Source organism: Pelmatolapia mariae, linkage group LG6, assembly GCF_036321145.2.
Source record: "Pelmatolapia mariae isolate MD_Pm_ZW linkage group LG6, Pm_UMD_F_2, whole genome shotgun sequence".
NCBI classification, from domain to species: Eukaryota; Metazoa; Chordata; class Actinopteri; order Cichliformes; family Cichlidae; genus Pelmatolapia; species Pelmatolapia mariae.
Genome location: NC_086232.1, coordinates 24,645,005 through 24,664,552, shown reverse-complemented (window position 1 = coordinate 24,664,552; position 19,548 = coordinate 24,645,005). Strand labels below are relative to the sequence as shown.

The 19,548-nt window shown below is 42.8% G+C and overlaps 2 protein-coding genes across 3 annotated transcripts; both read right to left on the bottom strand.

The window, feature by feature from the left end:
• Nucleotides 1-631: 631 nt before the first annotated feature.
• On the bottom strand, nt 632-11,085 carry rfc1 (replication factor C (activator 1) 1). Its single transcript, XM_063475305.1, has 23 exons — nt 10,988-11,085; nt 9,168-9,314; nt 9,005-9,080; nt 8,223-8,318; nt 7,819-8,126; nt 7,649-7,720; nt 7,440-7,517; nt 7,009-7,350; nt 6,785-6,898; nt 6,513-6,692; nt 6,011-6,115; nt 5,327-5,744; nt 5,112-5,224; nt 4,891-5,005; nt 4,486-4,574; nt 4,105-4,242; nt 3,272-3,367; nt 2,928-3,181; nt 2,712-2,829; nt 2,321-2,466; nt 2,002-2,215; nt 1,233-1,415; nt 632-1,142 (listed from the first exon to the last, which is right to left on the bottom strand). The coding sequence occupies exons 1-23, from the start codon at nt 10,988-10,990 to the stop codon at nt 1,047-1,049; spliced, it is 3,501 nt and encodes a 1,166-aa protein (XP_063331375.1). The 5' UTR covers nt 10,991-11,085; the 3' UTR covers nt 632-1,046.
• A 2,306-nt stretch (nt 11,086-13,391) lies between these two features.
• Nucleotides 13,392-18,653, bottom strand: rpl9 (ribosomal protein L9). 2 transcript variants are annotated; one of them, XM_063476310.1, is made up of 7 exons: nt 18,526-18,653; nt 18,311-18,426; nt 16,223-16,318; nt 15,945-16,077; nt 15,399-15,479; nt 14,000-14,129; nt 13,392-13,536 (listed from the first exon to the last, which is right to left on the bottom strand). In XM_063476310.1, exons 1-6 carry the CDS (start codon nt 18,569-18,571, stop codon nt 14,023-14,025), a joined length of 579 nt encoding a protein of 192 aa, XP_063332380.1. In that variant the 5' UTR covers nt 18,572-18,653; the 3' UTR covers nt 13,392-13,536; nt 14,000-14,022. The 2 variants fall into 2 exon arrangements, with proteins under 2 accessions (XP_063332380.1, XP_063332381.1); XM_063476311.1 differs by having other exon boundaries at nt 13,392-13,533.
• Between the last annotated feature and the right edge of the window lie 895 nt (nt 18,654-19,548).

Here is a 19,548-nt window from a genome sequence, read left to right as displayed (position 1 = left end):
AGTCCAAAGACATGCAGTTAGTGGGGTAAGGTTAACTGGTGATTCCCCCTGCGACAGACTGGTGAGCTGTCCAGGGTGTATCCCGCCTCTCACGCTGTGGCAGATCCGATCAAAAGGGCAACCATTTAGTCACCACAATCTGCAGTTGCTCACAGCTGAGTCTGTCCACAGTTGGACGCTTTTTCTGTTGAGTCAATTTAATGTAAGTTTGCTCGGCTATCGTCGGGATGGTGGTGCATGAGATAAGCCCTCTTGTTGGATCCCCAGAATATTTAACATTTTTCAACTATATACAAATATAGACAAATTGGCAAGAGAGCGGTACAGCATCTGCACCAGCCCACAGTGATGTGGATGCTGGTCTACACTCCTACCCTGAAGTGTAGACCAGCTCTGGGTAGTAACTGAAAGAACAAGGGTGTGGATACAAGCGGCAGAAATTAGTTTTCTTTGAAGGGTGGCTGGGCTCTCCCTTAGAGAGAGGGCAGGGAGTCCTCTGAGAGGGATTTGGAACAGCACCGCTGCTCCTCCACATCGAAAGGAGCCAGCTGAGTTATTTCAGGCATGTCCCACAGAAAAAGCCACAGAGCAGTTAAAGTTATTTGTTAAAGTTCAAATAAGTCACTAGGCAACACATTTCTCTATTAATACTCGTGTATTTTTGTTTGGATTTTTTTTTTTTACAAAATTGCAATGTACAGGAAAAAGAGAAACTGTGCTGACTGCAGAGCAAAAGCAAAAGCATTTCTGTACTGTAGTTGTAGAAAAAGAAACAGTCCTCCAGCCAAAGTCGCATTATCAGAAGGAGTAAACGACACTCCTGATGAGACACGTTCCTACAGAGATGTACAGACATGATGGTGGTGGAGCGAGAAGATTACGCACATCATTTGTTCAGTATGGCGAGATTTGGAGTTAAAAAACAGGTGCGACGCTCCTCAGTCTGTATTCAAGTGTTTAAAGGGACCAGTTTTACTACTTTGGATAGATACAAGTGCAGAGAACATCATCAGTCCAGACCAGGGCGGCTAGTTTTCTTCCTCGGGTCATTTCTTAGCCTTGCCTTTGCCCTTGCCTTTGCCCTTTCCAGAATCCTCCTTCTTCTCCTTTTTTGACTCCTTGGTGGGTTTGGCCTTCTTCTGCTGCAGGGAAGAACAGGAATGCATGTGTGAGAAATATACAGAAAGGTGAACTTAACACTTATAATGATCCCAGAGCTTGAATGCACTCACTTTAATCATAGCGTCGGCTTTGAGCCCCTCTCCTTCGTCTTCAGACTCCGGATCTTCCTGGTTTATTTCCTCCCCTCCCTCAAAGTCCCCTCCCCCACCACGGCGGCCTTTCTTCACCACTTGCAGGGAGTATGGTGTTAGATGGACCTCTTTATTGTATGCCCGTGTAAAGGCGGCCTTTACCTGTAAGGTGACAACGACACGTGTCAAAACTCACTGGTTGTTGGGACTTAAAGACGTCCAGTTCTGTTCTAATGAGTCGCAGAAATTGACGAAGCAATTTGAGATCATTCACGTCATAATTTTGGTTTTAAAGGTACTTTTTGTAATTCCCTTCTGTAGATTTTTAACAACATTTTTACCACCACCAGGGGGCAGCATTTTACTAGTGGGTGTATGGAATTGCTTTTAGTTAAAGAATGTTTGAGAATTTTACAAAAACTACCTTTAATGCAGGGACATCAAACTCATTTTACATCATAGGCAACATACATAATTTGATCTACATTGGACTAGACCAGGGAACCATTTAATCCATTTAAAAACCATTTAATATGAGGAAAAGAAGTGCGATTTCAACAGGACGTCTCAGCTTTTCTACATAACAAATGTGTATTATAGAAAAAGTTCTGGAAGCTCTTTGTCTTGACAAATGTTTCAGTGGATATTTCTATAGGAGAGCCTCAGTAGTAGAGGTCATTATCAGTAGGAAAAGTTGTAAAACTTAAAATACAAAAACCAAAACAGTTAAATGTTGCCGCCTCCTCACCTTGGAGTCCAGTTTGGAGTAGGGGTCGGGCTGTCCTCCCCAGACGCTGATCTCCATGATGCTGTCCACGTCCTCCTTGATAAGCTGATAGTCGTCCAGCAGCTGCACAGCTTCGGCAGCGCCCTCCGCTCCGTGCTTCTGGAGTGGATTTAGTATCGCCTGTCGCAGGTAGTGCAGGTAATCCAGGTTGACCGCCTGTTTGCTGCTCAGTGTCCTGAAAAGAGCCAAGCAGATAAAATAATTCAGTGTTGCAACAGCAGTTTGAGCTCAGCGATGTGTTAAAAGCATCATTTTAAGATGATAAAGAAAAAACACTGACTTTAAACCCATGTGCGAGGACAGCTCCTGCACGATGCGCGAGTGTTTATTGGTCGAGGAGTTCTTGCCGAGCCAGCTGGGGAAGATCGGGAATTGATTCATGTAGCCTCTCATGAGCTCGCCTGGTAACACACTAGCATAAATGGCCTGCAAATATGCACACAGACACACACAAACACAAGAAGTATAATCAGGGGCTTTAATTAGAGCCTTTCAGCATGTTTATGAGAATACAGAGAAGCACCTGTGTATGCATCCCACAGGGAGCCTTTTATCAACGTTCAAGGCTCACTGAGCGGCTTTCTGTCCACGCTCTCATGATAAGCTAGCTGCTGCTTTCACTATGATTAAAAGAAAATCTAGCAATGCAATTTTGTGTGTGTGTGTGTTACCTGGGTGGGTAGCAGTGACCAGTTTTGTCCTGAGCGGATCCGTCTGTCCACCAGATCGCCGTCACAGATGGAGTCAGCCGTCTTACTGAGCAACACCAGGTGGGACTTCAGATTGCCACTGCCAAAAAAACCCCAAAGGAAACGAGCAAATTTAAAATAAAAGTTTGACATCTTGGTCAATTTTACGCATGGGATGAAGCAGGTGGCCTCTCTCACCCTGCAGCAGCTGGGCGCACGTGCAGGTAGTTCTCCTGGATGAACAGCGGCGCCAGCGAGTAGTCGTGGAAAAAGAGGTCCGACTTGTCGATGAGGCTCATGCGGGCCGTCTCCTCCCCCGAGGCAAACACCTTCCTGCAGACGTCGAACGGCCCGAGCTTCATGTCCTTGCGTGCGCTGGCTGCGTCGGACTTGCACTGGTCGTACGTCATCACCTTGTCCTTGGCTGACCACATGCTGAGATTGTGGATCACCTGGAGCGAAAACAGCCACAGTGGTAAGGAGGTAACCACAGGACACAACCATCTCAGCCTCGTTATGAGTTTACGCTTTGATTTCTTTACCTGTCGAACATCCTGATTGGAGGCTAAAATGATTTCGTTAAGAGCTGGTGGCGGGATCCTGATTCCCTCCTTGAAAGCAATGGACATCATGGCTCCCTGAGAAATGAAGAAGAAAGTGCGTTTGTCATAGATGCTGTTTACTGTGGTTTCTCTGGGTGACTGAAATTCTAGCGTTTATCAGTCTGTCACTTAGCACAAACCCAACTCCAAAAGAAGCTGAGACACTGGATTACATATAGATAAAAGAAGGAGGAAACGATTTAAAAATCTCACTAATAAAATCAACAATAAAAGAAAACACGATTAAACACAGAAAACATCTCAAATGTTTAAACTAAGCTCATTTTGAATTTGATGGCAGTAACAAAAGGCTCAAAAGTAAGTGGTACTAAAAAGAAACTTGTGGACGAACAATTAGCAACTAATTGGATTAACAGGCAACAGGTCAGTGTCATGACAGAGTTTAAAAAATAAATCTTACAGAGAAAAAGGTTCTCAGCAGTAAAGACAGGCAGAGGCTCACCAATCTGCAGAAAACTGCAGAACAATTTCAGAATAATGTTCCTCGATGCAAAATTGTAAAGAGTTTGCGCATATTATCATCTACAGTTAATCTCGTCAAAAGATTCTGATAATCTGGAGAAACCTCTGTGCACAAGGACAATGCCGAAAATCTTCAGGCCCTCGGGCCCCAGTGCATTAAAGCTCGTCATGCAAAGCTCTGATTAGTGTTTGCACATCTGGAAAGGCACCATCTATACTGAAAGCTATATACAGGGCTTTGATGTTGTATCACACATGCACGTGTAATTATCAGACGTATGTGTGAGTACCTTGATTTGTTCCACTCGCGGTCTCTGGAAGCGCAGATCGAAGCAGTAGTTGGCCAAAGATCTAATCTTCTGGTGGTTCCGATCGTTGCACATGCAGATGATGGGGATCTTTGAATTTTTAATAAGGCCGATCATTTCCTACAGGAGCAGAAATACATCAATATCGAAGAAACAACAGAAATAAACCAATAAGCATGTGATCTAAAGGTCAGCTGAAGAAGTCTGAGGATCTATTTTCTGTTGCAGTTGCTCAGTCCAACATCGACCATTAACCAGCGCTGAAACCTGTGAGTGCTTATTTTCCACATTTCCCTAATCTAAAACTTTTAAATTATAAAAGTTAAGATCTCTACAGTCTGTAAAAGAAATGCCTTCATTTACCTGAATTCCTCCGCGGTCCTCGTTACCAGCCATGCCGTCGACCTCGTCCATGATCAGCACGTGTTTACTGCTCACTGTCTGCGACGTGCCTGCAAAACACCAAGAAGCAAGAAGAAGAAGAAGGTTTAAGTGTCACTGATTAATCGTTTGTATGTTATGCCAATTTATTAAAACGTTTGTCCAGCATGCACTTCATAAATATTGTAAAAGCACAGCCAGAGTTGCTGTTTAAGAAAAAGTGGAATAAGTGAGCTCTTATCTACTTTAATGGAGAAGTCACTGCTGTACGAGAACAACAATCACATCTGTTTACCTTTGCTGTTTTATTAAGAGACAGCCGGCCTGTGCACAGACTGCGTGTCGTTTTTAATCACTTGTATAAAGGCAGCTGAAAACAGGAGTGACCTTTGTAGAAGTTCTCTATGCTGGTGTTGTTCAGCGACTCGGCGACGACCTCCTTCAGGCTGTTTTTGCTGCGAGTGCAGCTGGCGTTCATCTCCACGTAACTGAAGCCCAGCTCCTGCAGGACGACACAGACGCAGTGAACACGAGGCTGAGATTAGAGCGGCGTGCCGAATACGCACACAGACTGCTCACAATAAATCTGTGTGTGTTTTCACGCTGACCTCGCAGACCAGGGCAGCCGTGGTGGTCTTCCCCACCCCTGGTGGTCCGGAGAGCAGAGCGGCTTTGAATCCTGAGCCATCATCTTTCCCTCCAAACTTACCAAACCGAGCCGCTGCATAGAAGAAAGCAGAAAAGAACACACGCAGTCTTCAGCACAGACGGGTTTAAAAAGCTGAAATCAACCAAAAACAAATCACATTCAGTCTTCTGCTACCTGCTGGTTTGCCGCTGCCGCTGCCGTGGTTTTTGTACCAGTTCTGCAGCCAGCGCAGCAGCTTGTTTGCACAGCTCTGGTCCCCCTGCTGGCCAATCACAGTCTTCAGGGAGCGTGGACGGTACTTGTCCACCCACAGCAGGCTGCCACCCTCCTCTGTGGGTGATGGAGATGATTGTTCTGGGACAGAAGAAGAAGAGGACAGGCCCAGCTCCCTTCGCGCAGTTTGACCCGAGCCTCTCCCGGGTGGAGTCCCTCCGTCTCTGGTCTTGGTACCGTGGCCTTGTGCCTGGCCCGTCTTTGAAGGGCTCGGGGTGTGAGGTGACCTGGAATTACCCTTAGAGGGAGAGATTTTCTGGGCCTTGGGGGTGCTCTTTGAAGCCTGGTTTGGAGGCGTCTTGGTCTTTGTGGTTTTGCTCTATGTGACAAAAGCAGACGGTATAGAAACCCAGCGGAAATGGGTAAAATTCATCTTTTAATGTAAAGCGTTTAATCCGGGAGCAGAAATGAGCAGCTGTGACACAAGATAAGTTTATACATATATACATATATATACATACACACACACACACACACATATACACACACACACACACATATATATATATATATATACATACTTTTTTAGTTTAACTGATTTACAAAAGATTAAATCGTACATTACAGGATAATTTCAATACTGACCTCAGCTTCCGCAGCGATCTCATACTTGGACTTCTTTCCTGGTTTGGTTCTGATCAGCTCCAACAGACCGTCTTCGTCGAGGATCTGGGTGCCGAAGCTCTCCGCCTGAGAAACGCAAAAAACAAAACTATAAAGCAAAATGTTTCACGTGTGTGTGGGAAAAATAGAGGATAATAAAGAAAAATTGAGTGATTTTTGTTATCATTTTCTGCCATTTTTTCTTATCTGGAGCTCAAACTGTTTATCCTTAAAGTCTATCTTAATTTTCTTATTGCATTTCCTTATTTTGTATCATATGTATTGATAAAGTACTCATAACACACATGATCGGTGCTGGAACAGCTAATCCCTGTGAGATAAAAGCTCAGGCTTTAAACAGTTTTTTCTATTCCAGCTTCTGATTGATGTCAAAGAGAGCAGATATCCTTTAATATGGTGATGCATTCATGTCCAAAGAGATCTGTCAGACAGTCTGGTTTCCAAAGAATGCCACGTTAACCACCTTCTCCAGCTTCGATGCACCGCTGTCTCGGCCCTGAATCAGGTAGGTGGTCTTCTTGCTGACGTTGCCCGTCACCTTGCCTCCGTAGCGCTCGATGAGAGATTTGGCATCTTCTCTCTCCATGGACTCGAGGACGCCGGTCAGGACAAACACGCAGCCCTCCAAACAGTTTTCTGCTCCCTGGAAAACACAAACCACACAGGCAGTAAAGCAAAGGCAGTGCAAGCTTGCTGGCCAGCTGAACAAAGGTGTCTACAGTGAGCACAGGTTACCTTCGGGATTTCCTTTGAGCCCAGAGCTCGCGGCCCATCTCTGTTCAGGAAGTTCCTGTAAGCTGAAGAGTTGGCCTTCTTCTTCTCTTGGTCGTCAGGGCTTGTGCTCGTGCTCTGAGACAGAGGAAAATAATCTGGGTTTTAAATTGTTTGAAGTGGATATTTTTATCTATATGCTCAGGTTTTTTCTTCCTCTGATCTGATAGGTCGTCTGCGTGGCTCACCTCCGGTTTCTTGGGAGAAGTCTTAAGTGCGGTGGGCGTGGTTCCAGTTTTGGGGGTGAACGTCTTCTCTGAGATGGATGAAGCGTGGGGCTCCTTTTTGGGAGAAATTTTCATCTTAGTAGGGGTTTTGCTCTTTACCCCTTCGTTCTTGTCATCATCCTTTTTCTTCATCATGGCCAGTTTGGAGCTGGCTTTTACAGGAGCCGTGGTCTTTTTGGGAGACGGACTAACCACATCTTCAGACACGCTGGTCTTCGAGCTGCTCCCAGGGGCGGCAGCGTCTGTGGCTTTCTTTTTGGGGCTCGTGGTCAAGACTTGTTTTTCATCAGAGCCTTTGCGAGCCTGGATGGTTGGGAAGACAAAAGAAACAAGACTTGAAATAAACTTGAGAATTTAAGTGCACGAGCCTTTTTAATGCCTGCAGCCTTTACCTTCTTCGCTTTTGGCTCTTCATCCAGCATGGCCAGCGTTCTGGCAAACTCCTCATCCTCGTGGACCTGTTTTTCCAGCTGAGAGTGAAGCAGCAAAAACATGAGAACAGCAGAAGAGCTGTAATGAACTACGGGTCACAGCCATCTGTCAATTTACTGAGCAGCTCTAATTCAAAGTCAAATAAACCAGCAGCAGCTGATCAGCCTACCTCCATGTCCTCTTCCATCTGCAGCTGCCTGGCGATTTCCTCATCGCTTATCAGGTCGTCTGCGAGAGTCGGCTGAGGAGTTTTTACAAAGGATCGTTACTGAGTCATGAGAGGATGAGTAAAAAAAACAAGGAAACACACACACAGAGAAGTAATGCCTCAGTACTCACAGCCTTTCGTTTGGTGCTGGCTACCAGCTTCTTGTCCGAGCGCTGAACACTCGCGTTGCCAAAGTAATCGAGTACTGATGTGGGGGTTTGTTTGGGCTGAGGGGGCGGAGCTGACTTTGGGGTCGAAGGCACAGGAGGAGATTTTGGTGTGGTTTTTCCCTGGGTGGAGGATGACTTGACAGGAGACTTCCCTGACTGTTTGGCTTCCAGACGAGAGCTCGCGGCGTCCGCTTTTGCTGTTTTTGCGGCGCCGTTCTGCTTGGATTTGGAAGTCTTCTTCAAGGACTGGAAGTTGTCACTGTCCGAGTCTACAAGCAGAACAGAGAGGCCTCCTATCACGCGTTTATAAAAAAAAAGGACATTTTCCCTTTAATGCTGAGGTAAGAGCATATATGAAACATCACCTGTTTCAGAGACGTACTGCACGGGATCTTTTTTGTTCGTCTTCGCTTTCTCTTTGGGGGATTTCGACTTCCTTACTGGCTCCTCCTCATCTGAGTCTGAGCACAAACACAACGCATCACTAGAACCCTGCACAGAAACGAGCTGCAAGGCTCCAAGAAAAACTCAAGGTGGAAGGAATCATGAAGAAAGATGGGTATGTGAAGATTTTGAAAGAAAACCTCAAACAGTCAGCAGCAAAACTGGGTCTGGTTCATCGCTTTGTCTTCCAACACAACAACGACTCAAAACACACGTGAATCCTGGCGAGGAACTAAATCCACATTACTGACTGACATGCACAAAACTCCGACTTATTGAAAATCTGTGGGGTAAACTAAAATCCATCAAATCTGGAGGAGCTTGAGAGATTAGCTGAGGAAGAAAGAGCTGTGATTGGTCAGGAGAACATGTGAGACTGTTGAAAACTACAACATTTTGATCCTGCTAGTTCTTCTGCGTCTGAGGGGGTGAAAATTCAACTTTCATAGGGGGCTAATAATTCTGTCCTCATCTAAATCTACAGTCTATTTCCATTCATCTTTAGATGAAAATATGAGCCTAAATTGTTTGCACAGAAGAGCCTGGGGATGCTGCATGTCTCGGAGTCCCTGCACACATCTCATCAAACCCCAAAACAGCAATAAACTACATTAAAATAATGTATTTTAACAAATCCTTTAAAAACCTTCAGAAAAATAACAATGCTGTGATACCGAGACATCACTGTGGAGGAAATGCCTACCTGAGGCTATGACTGCGTGCTTCTTTCGTTTTTTCTCCCCATCCTTGCGTTGCTCCTCAGTTTTTTTGCTTTTGACCTACAGAACATGAAACCACAATAAAGCCGGATAAACAGGATGAGGAGGAACAGAGAAAGGAGACAAGGAGAGGGGGCAGCTCCTCACCTTGTTGGCCTCTTTCTTCTTCTTTTTCACCTCCTCGTCCGTTGACGAGGAATTCTTCTTCTTCTTCTCCTGTTTGTCATTTCCGTTCGGGGCAGGTTTCTGCACCGCAGGCTTAGCCGACGTCGGTGCAAAGAACCGCCTGATGTCCTGCACACACAGAAGAGTACAAAATGTAAGAATTACAGAATTACGTAAAAGGAAAAACAGATGATTTCTATTGAAAAGATGTTTTTTTCCTCCGTGCATGCTTATGATTTGGTGACAGTTTAGGTGCCATTTCAAGGCTTAGTTAATAGATTCTCTATAAAAATTGTGTATTTGCAATTTTTTCCAACTTATCATCTGACTTTAATGCGTCTGACTTTGTTGCTTCTTTACTTATTTTTAGGTTAGATGTTTTCCATTTTCTCTCTTTCCTTGGTAACCTCTGCTCCCTACTGAACAGCAATAGGACAGTCGTCTGGCTTTTAGACTAAAATAACAAAATAAAAATCACTTTTATCAAAACTATACAACATCCTGACAGCCCTGGACTCATACTGCAGTCAAAGTGCCTGGGAGTAGGAGCTATGAATGCAAATGGCAGGATAAATCCATCCTTAGTACACATTCAAATACATTGTGCACTAGGCTGCAACTCATGCGGTTTAAGACATTAAACAGAGTCGATTCTTTTAAAGTCTCAACTGTCAAAAATGCATTCCAACATAAATGACCAATATGACAGATGTCATGGGTCCAATCATGTGTCCAATCTGAGCCAGACGTTTTGTTCCTGCTGTAAAGTGGACAGGTTTCAGGGACCCTTTGCTATTTTGAGGTTTCACTTCCTGCAGATTATTTCTCTGCAACAAAACTATTTCACCCCCAAAGTGGAAATCTTTTATTATTTTAATTATTTACTAATCTTATCTGTAGACTAGCTCACTTATTTTATACCTATTTGTAGTTATTTTGGTTCCCCAATAACTTATTTTACTTAAATCCATTTTATTATGCTTACTCAGATACATAAATTAAAACCGACTGGCTTGTCTTGATAATATATTCATACCCACTAGTTCCTCCCTATATTTTCCCTAATTGAGGAGCCATCCTCTTCACTCTGCTGCTACCATTAGTGGACATAACCACCATCTGTCACACCAACCCTCTGCATGTCCTATGAATGTTCCCTCAGCCTGTCACTCCCAGTGAATATCTTAGCATAAGGACATTTCCTTATGCTAGGTTTTATGAGTTTACACCACAAGTCAACTTTTGATTTTACGTCAGTTAATTTTGCTTTTTTTTAAAAACAAAACAAAACAATTTTTATCTTTAGTTTTATTTAAGTGAATTAAAATCACCTTATTGGCACCCAAACAAAAACAAACGTATTCAAAGTCAGCTCAGTCTTTTCACACATGCGACAGATGTTGCTGCTTCACTGTAGCCTGCAGTGCAGCTGTGAGGAAGCATCTGCACCTGTGTGTCCTTCTACACCCATTGCTTTATGGTTTTCCTTTAAACTGTCACCCCCTCTGCATGTTAGTCAGTGTGCTTCCACAGCAGACCGTACAGCTACACAAACTACAAACTGAACGCTCTTACACTTCACAGATTTCACCTTCTTCACCTGCTGCTCAAAGCTTCATCTGAACCAAAGGATTGAAGTTTATCCTCTTTAGCAGGAGCTAACTGCGCTTCATCATCATCATCATCAGTAGCAGCAGCGAGGTTTAACCACACAACAGCATCATTTCCTCCATATTTACCCGCTGTGTTTATGCACACAGGCTCCAGTTTGAGTGAAAAAGCAGCTGAAATATGTCACGTACCATTATGAACGCGCTTTCTCGCTGTGTTGGTCTGTTATCAAAAAAAAGTAAGAAAAAGCTTCAACTGCTTGGCGCGAAGCAAGAGTCCGCGGTCGCCTGGAAATGACGCTCCGGCAGCTGGTTGGCGTGCGTCACCGCGTCACCACGAGTACGTTTTTTTATTTGACTAAAGAAAACCTAAATGTTTACAGATATGTCAAGATAAATAAATGAAAAAAAGTTTCGAAAAATAAATAACCACTTTTTTTGTCGTGGTATAAATTAACAGATTTTTTATTTATTTTTTTTGCATTAATTTCTTATTGTGAAGAATTTCCGGTAAAATCTGCGCGCTTTTATCACTGAAAGCAATGAGGTGTATCACTGATTTGATAATACTCTGAAATAATGTGGAAAACAATACACAGATATGTGTACATAATTCACTTTATTAGTGTAATGCTCAACTTTCATATCCATAATTGTAGAATTGAAAGTAAAATAAATAAATATATTAAGGCAAGGCAAAGCAAGTTTATTTATATAGCACAATTCAACAACAAGGTGATTCAAAGTGCTTTACAGAGACATTAAAAACAAAAACAAATAAAAAGCACGATTTAAAATTGATTAAGACAAGCAAACAAACAAACAAACAAACAAAACAGTATTTAAAATCAAAAATCAAAACAGTAGATAAAATCAGAACAGTAGATAAAGTCAGTAGTTAAAATGTAAGTTTTGAAATTTAAGCTTAAAAGTGTGGATTTGGTGCTTTATTCAAAAGCAGCTCAGAATAGGTGAGTCTTCAACCTGGATTTAAATAAACTGAGTGTTTCAGCTGATCTGAGGCTTTCTGGGAGTTTGTTCCAGATATATGGAGCATAAAAGCTGAATGCAGCTTCTCCGTGTTTGGTTCTGACTCTGGGAACTGATAAAAAACCGGATCCAGATGACCTGAGGGATCTGGAAGGTTCATACTGGGTCAGGAGGTCACTGATGTATTTTGGTCCTAAACCATTCAGAGCTTTATAAACCAGCATCAGAACTTTAAAGTCTATCCTCTGACGGACAGGCAGCCAGTGTATTAACTAAAATTGAACTCAAAAAATGACCAATATACATATGGTTTGAGTAATTAATACGAAATAAAAAGAAACTGTAGTGTCTGCACTGTTAGAATATTGTTTAAAACCTGAATAACCTACAGATTTTAATTAAAAATGCAAATACACATTAAAAAAAATAAAACTAATCTCCCGGAGGAAAACTCCACTCAAACTGCTTCACTCCATTTTTCCCCCAGCAAATCCACTTTGTTGCTTCCGCGTTGTTTGTTCTTTAAAAAAATATTATATAAATAAGCGATCTGGGTGTATTTAATCCACGTTGTATAACCCAAATAATTTATAGGTGAGGAATGAAGGTTCAATCTTTTTTCTGCTCCTCTTGCATTTAAACTTGAGACTTTCACACAAACCAAACATGGTGAGTTTATGAAAACCTTCAGGTGAGGTTGTATTTGAGTTCCTCTGGTTTTAGAACAGGTTGTCGGTTTGATTCCTGGTCCTCCTGAAGATGTTCCTGAGGTCAGACAAACGCCTCACACAGCAAACCACCTCAGTCTGTGTTAGACTGAAGTATCAGCGCTGTGAGGTGTCTGAAATGCTGTGCTAAGAACAAGAAGTAAAAATCGAGGTAACAAATGTGAAATTTTTTACAAGTTTTAGGGTTATATCTTTTGCTTTTAGTAGCCTGTGTTCATTTACATGTTCAAAATTAAAACTTGCCATTCTGGCAACAAACCAGTGGATGTACTGGAAACTGTCTGTGAATCACTTTGGTCCTCAAGAAATCTCAGTATTTTCATAAGCTCTTCAGTGAACCTGATCCATCAGTTTTATTGTTATTATAATGAACTACAAGGAAAAACTGAACATGAATTTAGTAGAAATTTAACAAAAACAGCTATACTTGTATAAGTAAATACTGTGTTACACACTGCAGTGTTTAACACCGTCGCTGAGCATGATTCCCAGCGTTCTGTCCATGATGTACTTTGTATCTCACCCTGATCCAGCCCACTCACAGCCCTGAAGTTCATCGGTGATTACGATGATATCTTTAGTTTTAGTATTCAAAACCTGCTTGGTGAGACAAACTCTAACAAGCACTGTTTGAATATTAATATTCATCCTGAATTTCTTAAATCTTTCTTCTGAAACAGAACTCAAACAGTGAAGCTAAACTAAAACAAGGAAATCCACTGAACACAAAGTGAAACTAAACAAAACCTTCAAATGCTAAACTTCTGATGATGGGTAGAACTACACCAGTGACTCTCATTCGTGTGCAATTTATAACAATATCAAGATTTTACTGAACTAATCTCAAAAACCATTAAGGAAGGGAGGCAGAGACTGGATTAACTGGAAAACACTTTAGCTTTATTGGTCTTAATAGCGATTTTAGATGTTGATGGGCTCCACCACAGTGGAAATCCACTGTGCCATTCAGGAACTTCCTGATGTCCTTCTTTCCGACTGTGGTGGTCTGCTGGATCAGGGCTGCTGGAAACAAACAGAGGAGCCGAGTGTGAGGACTGATCAACTGAGTGTGAGGATTAATGAAGAGTTTACTTGAAAAATAATGGGGAGCTTTAGGAGCACAGACGCACCCTGTGGTGCACATTCATGCAGACAGTGATGCCAAAAGCATCCACACAAACACCACATGGGGCTGGAAAACAGTTCATATCAGTTACAGCTTTTATGAAACTGTTAATGATCTGAAACTGCCAATAAACTTAAAAGCCCAGTCAGATTTTTGCAGATTGAGTCACACATAAAGGCAACTTCTTATAAGGAGAACTTATTAATGGAAAATAATGTAACTGCATACATGAGCCCCAACAAATAAGTTTAAATAAAGTGGAGCAGCAGCACACTGTGTAAAAAGATCTGAAAGAATGAAACCATTAAAAGGAAGAAAAACCAGCAGAGCATGCAGGACAGGAGGATGGTGATGTCTAACCTCCAAGAGTGTAGGTGTAACTTTTACTGTTCCGGTTCCAAGACTGTTCCCTTCTCAGACACGTAAATGCCGTCCAAGAACTTCCTGATATCCTTATTTTTGACGGTTGTGGCCTGCTGGATCAGAGCAGCTGCAACAGAGAAGTTGGGGTGGTAAGTAGCACGTCACAACAGGATTACACAAGATTCAGGAAGGACTATGTGGCACGCTGTTTGCTGTGGATTTGGCTCCATCAAGTTCAAATTTTAGCACTAACGCGTTTACCAAGAATCTGGATACAAGTCCAGAAAAGCCTGATATCTCCCTGAGGCACCGGTCTCATACAGACCCTTCTTTTTATACATGCAGGTCTAGCTGTTTGGATTGTAGCATGTGAATCAAAAGGTAGTTAAAAAGGTCTAAAGGCATCTCACACTCGCATCTCACAGCTCCATCAGGGATTTACAGGAAAATCCACCTGCAGGAGCATTTTGATTTTAAACTCATTTTCAGAAATTATGTACAGCCTTGAGTGGATTATGGTCAGGTGACAGTTTTTGGCGTTTGTTTGACATCAATATGATATTTATCCTCATTGCTTATAACAAAGCTTTGTCTTCAAAAAATTTGAGCCAAAAAACAAAACAAAAAAACGACTAATAGGGACAAAAACTCTAAAAATACAGAATCTGGAGAATGTTACACCTAGCAAAAAAATCTCCACTGAGGTGAAGTGATGGTGTTTTTGTTCATCAAAGTAGACGTGCAAACACGAGACCGTGCTCAGTCCTTAATGTACAGGAGTGAAGGTGAAAAATCAAATCAAGGAGAAACTCAAACTTACAATAGTCTAAAAACTCTGGTGAGATCAGAGAGGCTGTTCTTCTCAGAGTAATTTGAGTTTATCCTCGTTCCATAATTTCATTTCAGAACCTGAACTTCACGTCTGTCAGACAATCATGTCCATCACAACACTTATCAATAAAACCCTCACTGCACCTCAGTAAGGAGAACAGTAGGACTTTAGGTGAGGGGAAACTTGATCAGCAGATAAGTGTGATGAACTGATAGTTCAGAGGGATAGTCATCTATTCTCATTGAATGGAAGAAGGTGAGGGGCTCTACATAACAACTGGATTTAACTGGATTAACAGCTCCACTGAAGTCCAACTGTCTTCAGATGATGTGCAACAAACGTCCACAGAGTCCAGTTTTCCGACCATAAGGTCAGTGACAAACATCCTCTGATGTTTTATTCATTCTTATCTACACCGAGCATCAAGGTGACACTGAATCAGTTTCAGGAAGGGTGCGACTGAAATAATGAAAAACTCCTCATCTGCTGGTGGAGCTTGACATAATGTTATCATTTCATCCTATTGTGTAGAAAACCTAAAGAAGACACAGCAGGCAGACATACCAGAGTTGGACACCAGCTCAATGTCGTTACCCTCCAGGACCAGCTCGTCCTTCTGTGAGGCTGAGACTGAACACAGCACACCTGAAAAAGAGAAAGGACAAACGTTTAGTCTTTTTATACAATATTAGAAATGTTTTGGTTTTTATAAAACCAAAACATTTTCAGAAATATTTGTCAGTGTTTTCTTGTTTGTTTTTTTCTGTACTACTTGAACACTAAAGTGGCCCTCCAATGAGATGACAGTTCCACCAAATAATAAATATCCAGCTTCAGACATTACATCACCAAGTCTACACGTGCCTCACTCTCTGCCAATTCTAAATCCCTTCTCAGAGACGCACTACACCAATTAATCTGTACAAAATAATTTCAACTTTTAATGTGTCACAAGTATTTGTGTCTAATCGCAGACCCAATATGAAGTTATCCATAATTTCCAACTTCTCCTGACAAAGTCATTTACGCCACACCTCAGAAACTTTGACTATTTCTGGACTTCACACGTGCCATTCTCATAAACATTTCCATGATGTGAGACAGACTCACCAGCCCTCATTCGGACACGGCGAATGTACTTCTCTCCCAAGAAGTTCCTGATCTCGACCAGGGTGCCGCTCTCCTGGATGACCACGTTGATGGGGAAATGGGCGTACACGGAACGCATTTTGTACCGGAAACCCTGCAGTTGCACAAAAGCATGAGAGGCACTGAGTTGGACTGACAAAGCAAACAGAATTGATGCTTAAACAATAGGCAGGGTCAGCCAGAAGCGTGCACAGGGTTTATAACTGGGCCGACTGAAACAAGCAGATCTGAGCTCTCACCAAAGTGACTCCCTTGATCATATTCTGGACGTGGCTGCAGATGGTGCGGACTGTGGCCAGCTCCTTCCTGTTTCCCCACCATTTATCCACACGAAGCTGAGGAAAAAAAGCACAGCAGCTCAAATCACTTCCATGAAACAGGTGTTAAAGCAATCAGCCCACGTGTGCGGCGAAATACTGGCCTTGCAGACCGCCACTGTAACTGCTGTTTACCTGTTGCGATACACTAACTACACCCTGGCTAACAGCCTCAAATCTGACAGGAGCACATGTCAGAACACCAAAAACCAATGTAGTCGGACATTAACCCTTTATTGACCATGGGCCCACTTTACAGGTAAATTTGAAAGGCCGGTCAATAAAGGGTTAAACAGCCTTTAACCTGCTTGCTCTGTCGTCCAAGTGCATTAATGTCACTCAGTGCTGCTCATGCTTTTGTGCCACTGCAGGGTTTCCTTAGTATATATATACACAGCAAGTGCAAACCACACACACTATTGGACAAATTCTATAGGATTTATGGTTTTAAACGAGGGGCAGCACTGAGGTGTGGTGCTTAGCCCAGTAAGAAGGTCCTGGGTTTAAATCCACTGGTCGGCCAGGGTCTTTCAGTGTGGAGTTTGTACGTTCTCCCCTTGAATATATTTGTTCTTTGGTAAATGGCCTGTATTTGTATAGTGCTTTACTTAGTCCCCAAGGACCCCAAAGCGCTTTACACTACATTCAGTCATCCACCCATTCACACACATTCACACACTGGTGATGGCAAGCTACATTGTAGTGCCCAGACAGAGGCGATTCTGCCGGACACTGGTGCCACCGGGCCCTCTGACCACCACCAGTAGGCAACGGGTGAAGTGTCTTGCCCAAGGACACAACGACCGAGACTGTCGGGGCTCGAACCAGCAACCTTCTGATTACAAGACAAACTGCCAACTCTTGAGCCACGATCGCCCCTCTTTCAGAGTACCCTGGTTTCGTCCCACACTTCAAATATATGCCATCCATCCGCTTCTCCTTTTCAGGGTCGCGGGGGGCACTGGAGGCTATCCCAGCTGTCATAGGGCGAGAGGCAGAGTACACCCTGGACAGGTAGCCAGTCTGTTGCAGGGCTAACACACAGAGACAGACAACCATTCGCGCTCACATTCACAACTATGGGCAATTTAGATTGATCAATTAACCTATCCCCACTAATTGCATGTCTTTGGACTGTGGGAGGAAGCCGGAGTACCTGGGGGGAACCCACACAAACACGGGGAGAACACGCAAACTCCACACAGAAAGACCCCAGCCTGATGGTGAAACTGAACTCAGGATCATGCTGTGTGGCAACAGTGCTGCTGTCAAATATATGCATGTTACATTAATAACAAAGTGTGCCATAGGCGTGAATGTAAGCATTAACAGCTGTCTGTCTCTCTGTGTTAGCTCTGCAATAGACTGAAAACCTGTTCATGTACCCTGCCTCTCACCCTATCACAGCTGGGAAAGGCTCAACCTGGATTGGATCAATTGAAGAAAACAGTTGGATGGTTTCAAACGCTGATATCATCTCAGTCACAGCCAGTCAGATATTTCAATAGTTTCCCTCTAAAATTAAAGACTTTTTCTACAACTTGTTCTTAGCACTGTTGACACCAGCCTTGTATGCATTAAACCTTTTTTCAACTGTCATATAAACAGCCCTGTACAAACACTCATTCTGCAAACCACTTATGGCACTTTTAGGCAAAGCACATAACTGGCTTTTAGGATTATTCCCATTTTAAGACAATAAATTGACATTTTAAGCCCTTTATCTACAAACTTTGCACTGAGCAGAGTAGTTTGGAGACCCGACCAGTTCTTAAAGCACTGTTCTAAATGATGCAGTTGTTAATTTTACATATTCAACCTCAACCAAAAGAACTCTAATTAACCAGTGATCACTGGGTAATTAAAGCACTACTGTTTAAATCTGAAAACTTATACACTCTAAAATCACACATCCTTAATGCCAAACATGTGTGATACCCTCCTGCCATCACAGGCTGGGGCTGCTAACTTCACTTTAAGTAACTGTGCATTATTCTGGCTCTTTCATACCTTCTTCTGTTTCTTGCCCAGCAGGCTGAGCTCCAGGTTGATGTGGTTGAACTCCCTGGTGAGCTTGCCACGGGGGCCTTTGACAGTCACAGTTCGGCCCTTCAGCCTCACCTCGACTGCCGCACAACAAGCACAAATATAAAAAAGAAAGATTAGAAGCTACTCTACAGACAGGACATAAATACATCTGTGTGGAAAACTGATTTTCCCCTTACCATTGTCGGGGAGGTCGACAGTTTGGCTGCTGAGAATGGTCTTCATTCTGTAAAGAGACAAAATGCCTGTTTTCAACTCTGAAAAGTTTGTCAGGCTCTGAGATTCAGGCTAAAGCGTGTGGGCCTTTGTATCTGTGATAGTAACAGCTCCACAATGACTGTTTACTAAAGTTCGGACTGTGAGATACAGCCACACCACACTGGTGTCACCAAGCTTTAGCTACAATGCTAACAGAAGTAAGCATTAGACAGCCTGTAATAGCCGACCAGCTCCTTTCATGAGATACCGATACAGTAAAAACGTTAGAAGATGTTAAATAACACCTGGAGCTGCGCAAACGCCATGTTTAATATGAGCATTGTTAAATCCGCTGCGGGCCTCAGCGGGTACAGAGCGCCAGGCCTCAAGCATCAAACCTGCTTAAAACTAACATCATATATCCGAACAGAGCTAAAGTAGGCTACAAATACAGATTATGGTGAGAAGTGTAACATATTCTCAGTGTGATGGCTCAAAATCGAGCGAAATATAGGTTTAAGAGACATAGATGTAGTTAGATGAAAGCAAGGCAACAATTTTTCGGTTATCCTCACCTCGCCGGTAGCAGAGGAAAGGAGGAAAGGACGACGTCACCACGCAATTGTACGTGCCACCAGCAGGCATTACCAGACGATCGAGGAGCGCATAGTTTGGATGTAAATATTTGGACAGAAGTGTCGCAAACCACCGAAAAAATTCCAAAAATTAAGGAGCAGCGTTTTTTGTTGTTGTTCTTTTTTTACTGCAAACTTTTCAAACATTTTATTTAGCTTTGCTGCATTCGAGTGGCATCGTACAGACTGCATTCGGCACTCCCAGAGACGCGTTCACTGTCACTTCGCTGCAAAGGAATTTCAAGATTATAACTGATGGACGATTTCGCTTACTTAAGTATTGTATAATATTGAGCATTGTCACTCAATTTGAATCTGATTCAGTTTGTTAAATAGTATTTAAACATGTTTTCATGTAAGTCCCTTCCA

Bases quoted from the DNA above. Each gene is read 5' to 3' on its own strand.
- rfc1 (XM_063475305.1), bottom strand. The intron at 2,216-2,320 runs GTCAGTGTTTTT...GGCTCTTTTCAG, and splicing joins TCCTCGCACATGGGTTTAAA to GACACTGAGCAGCAAACAGG. The intron at 1,416-2,001 runs GTGAGGAGGCGG...GTCACCTTACAG, and splicing joins ACTCCAAACTGGACTCCAAG to GTAAAGGCCGCCTTTACACG.
- rpl9 (XM_063476310.1), bottom strand. From the start codon at position 18,571: ATGAAGACCATTCTCAGCAGCCAAACTGTCGACCTCCCCGACAATG. The intron at 16,319-18,310 runs GTATGAAAGAGC...TTTTTTCCTCAG, and splicing joins TGGGCAAGAAACAGAAGAAG to CTTCGTGTGGATAAATGGTG. The intron at 14,130-15,398 runs GTATGTCTGCCT...TCTCTGTTGCAG, and splicing joins TGAGCTGGTGTCCAACTCTG to CTGCTCTGATCCAGCAGGCC.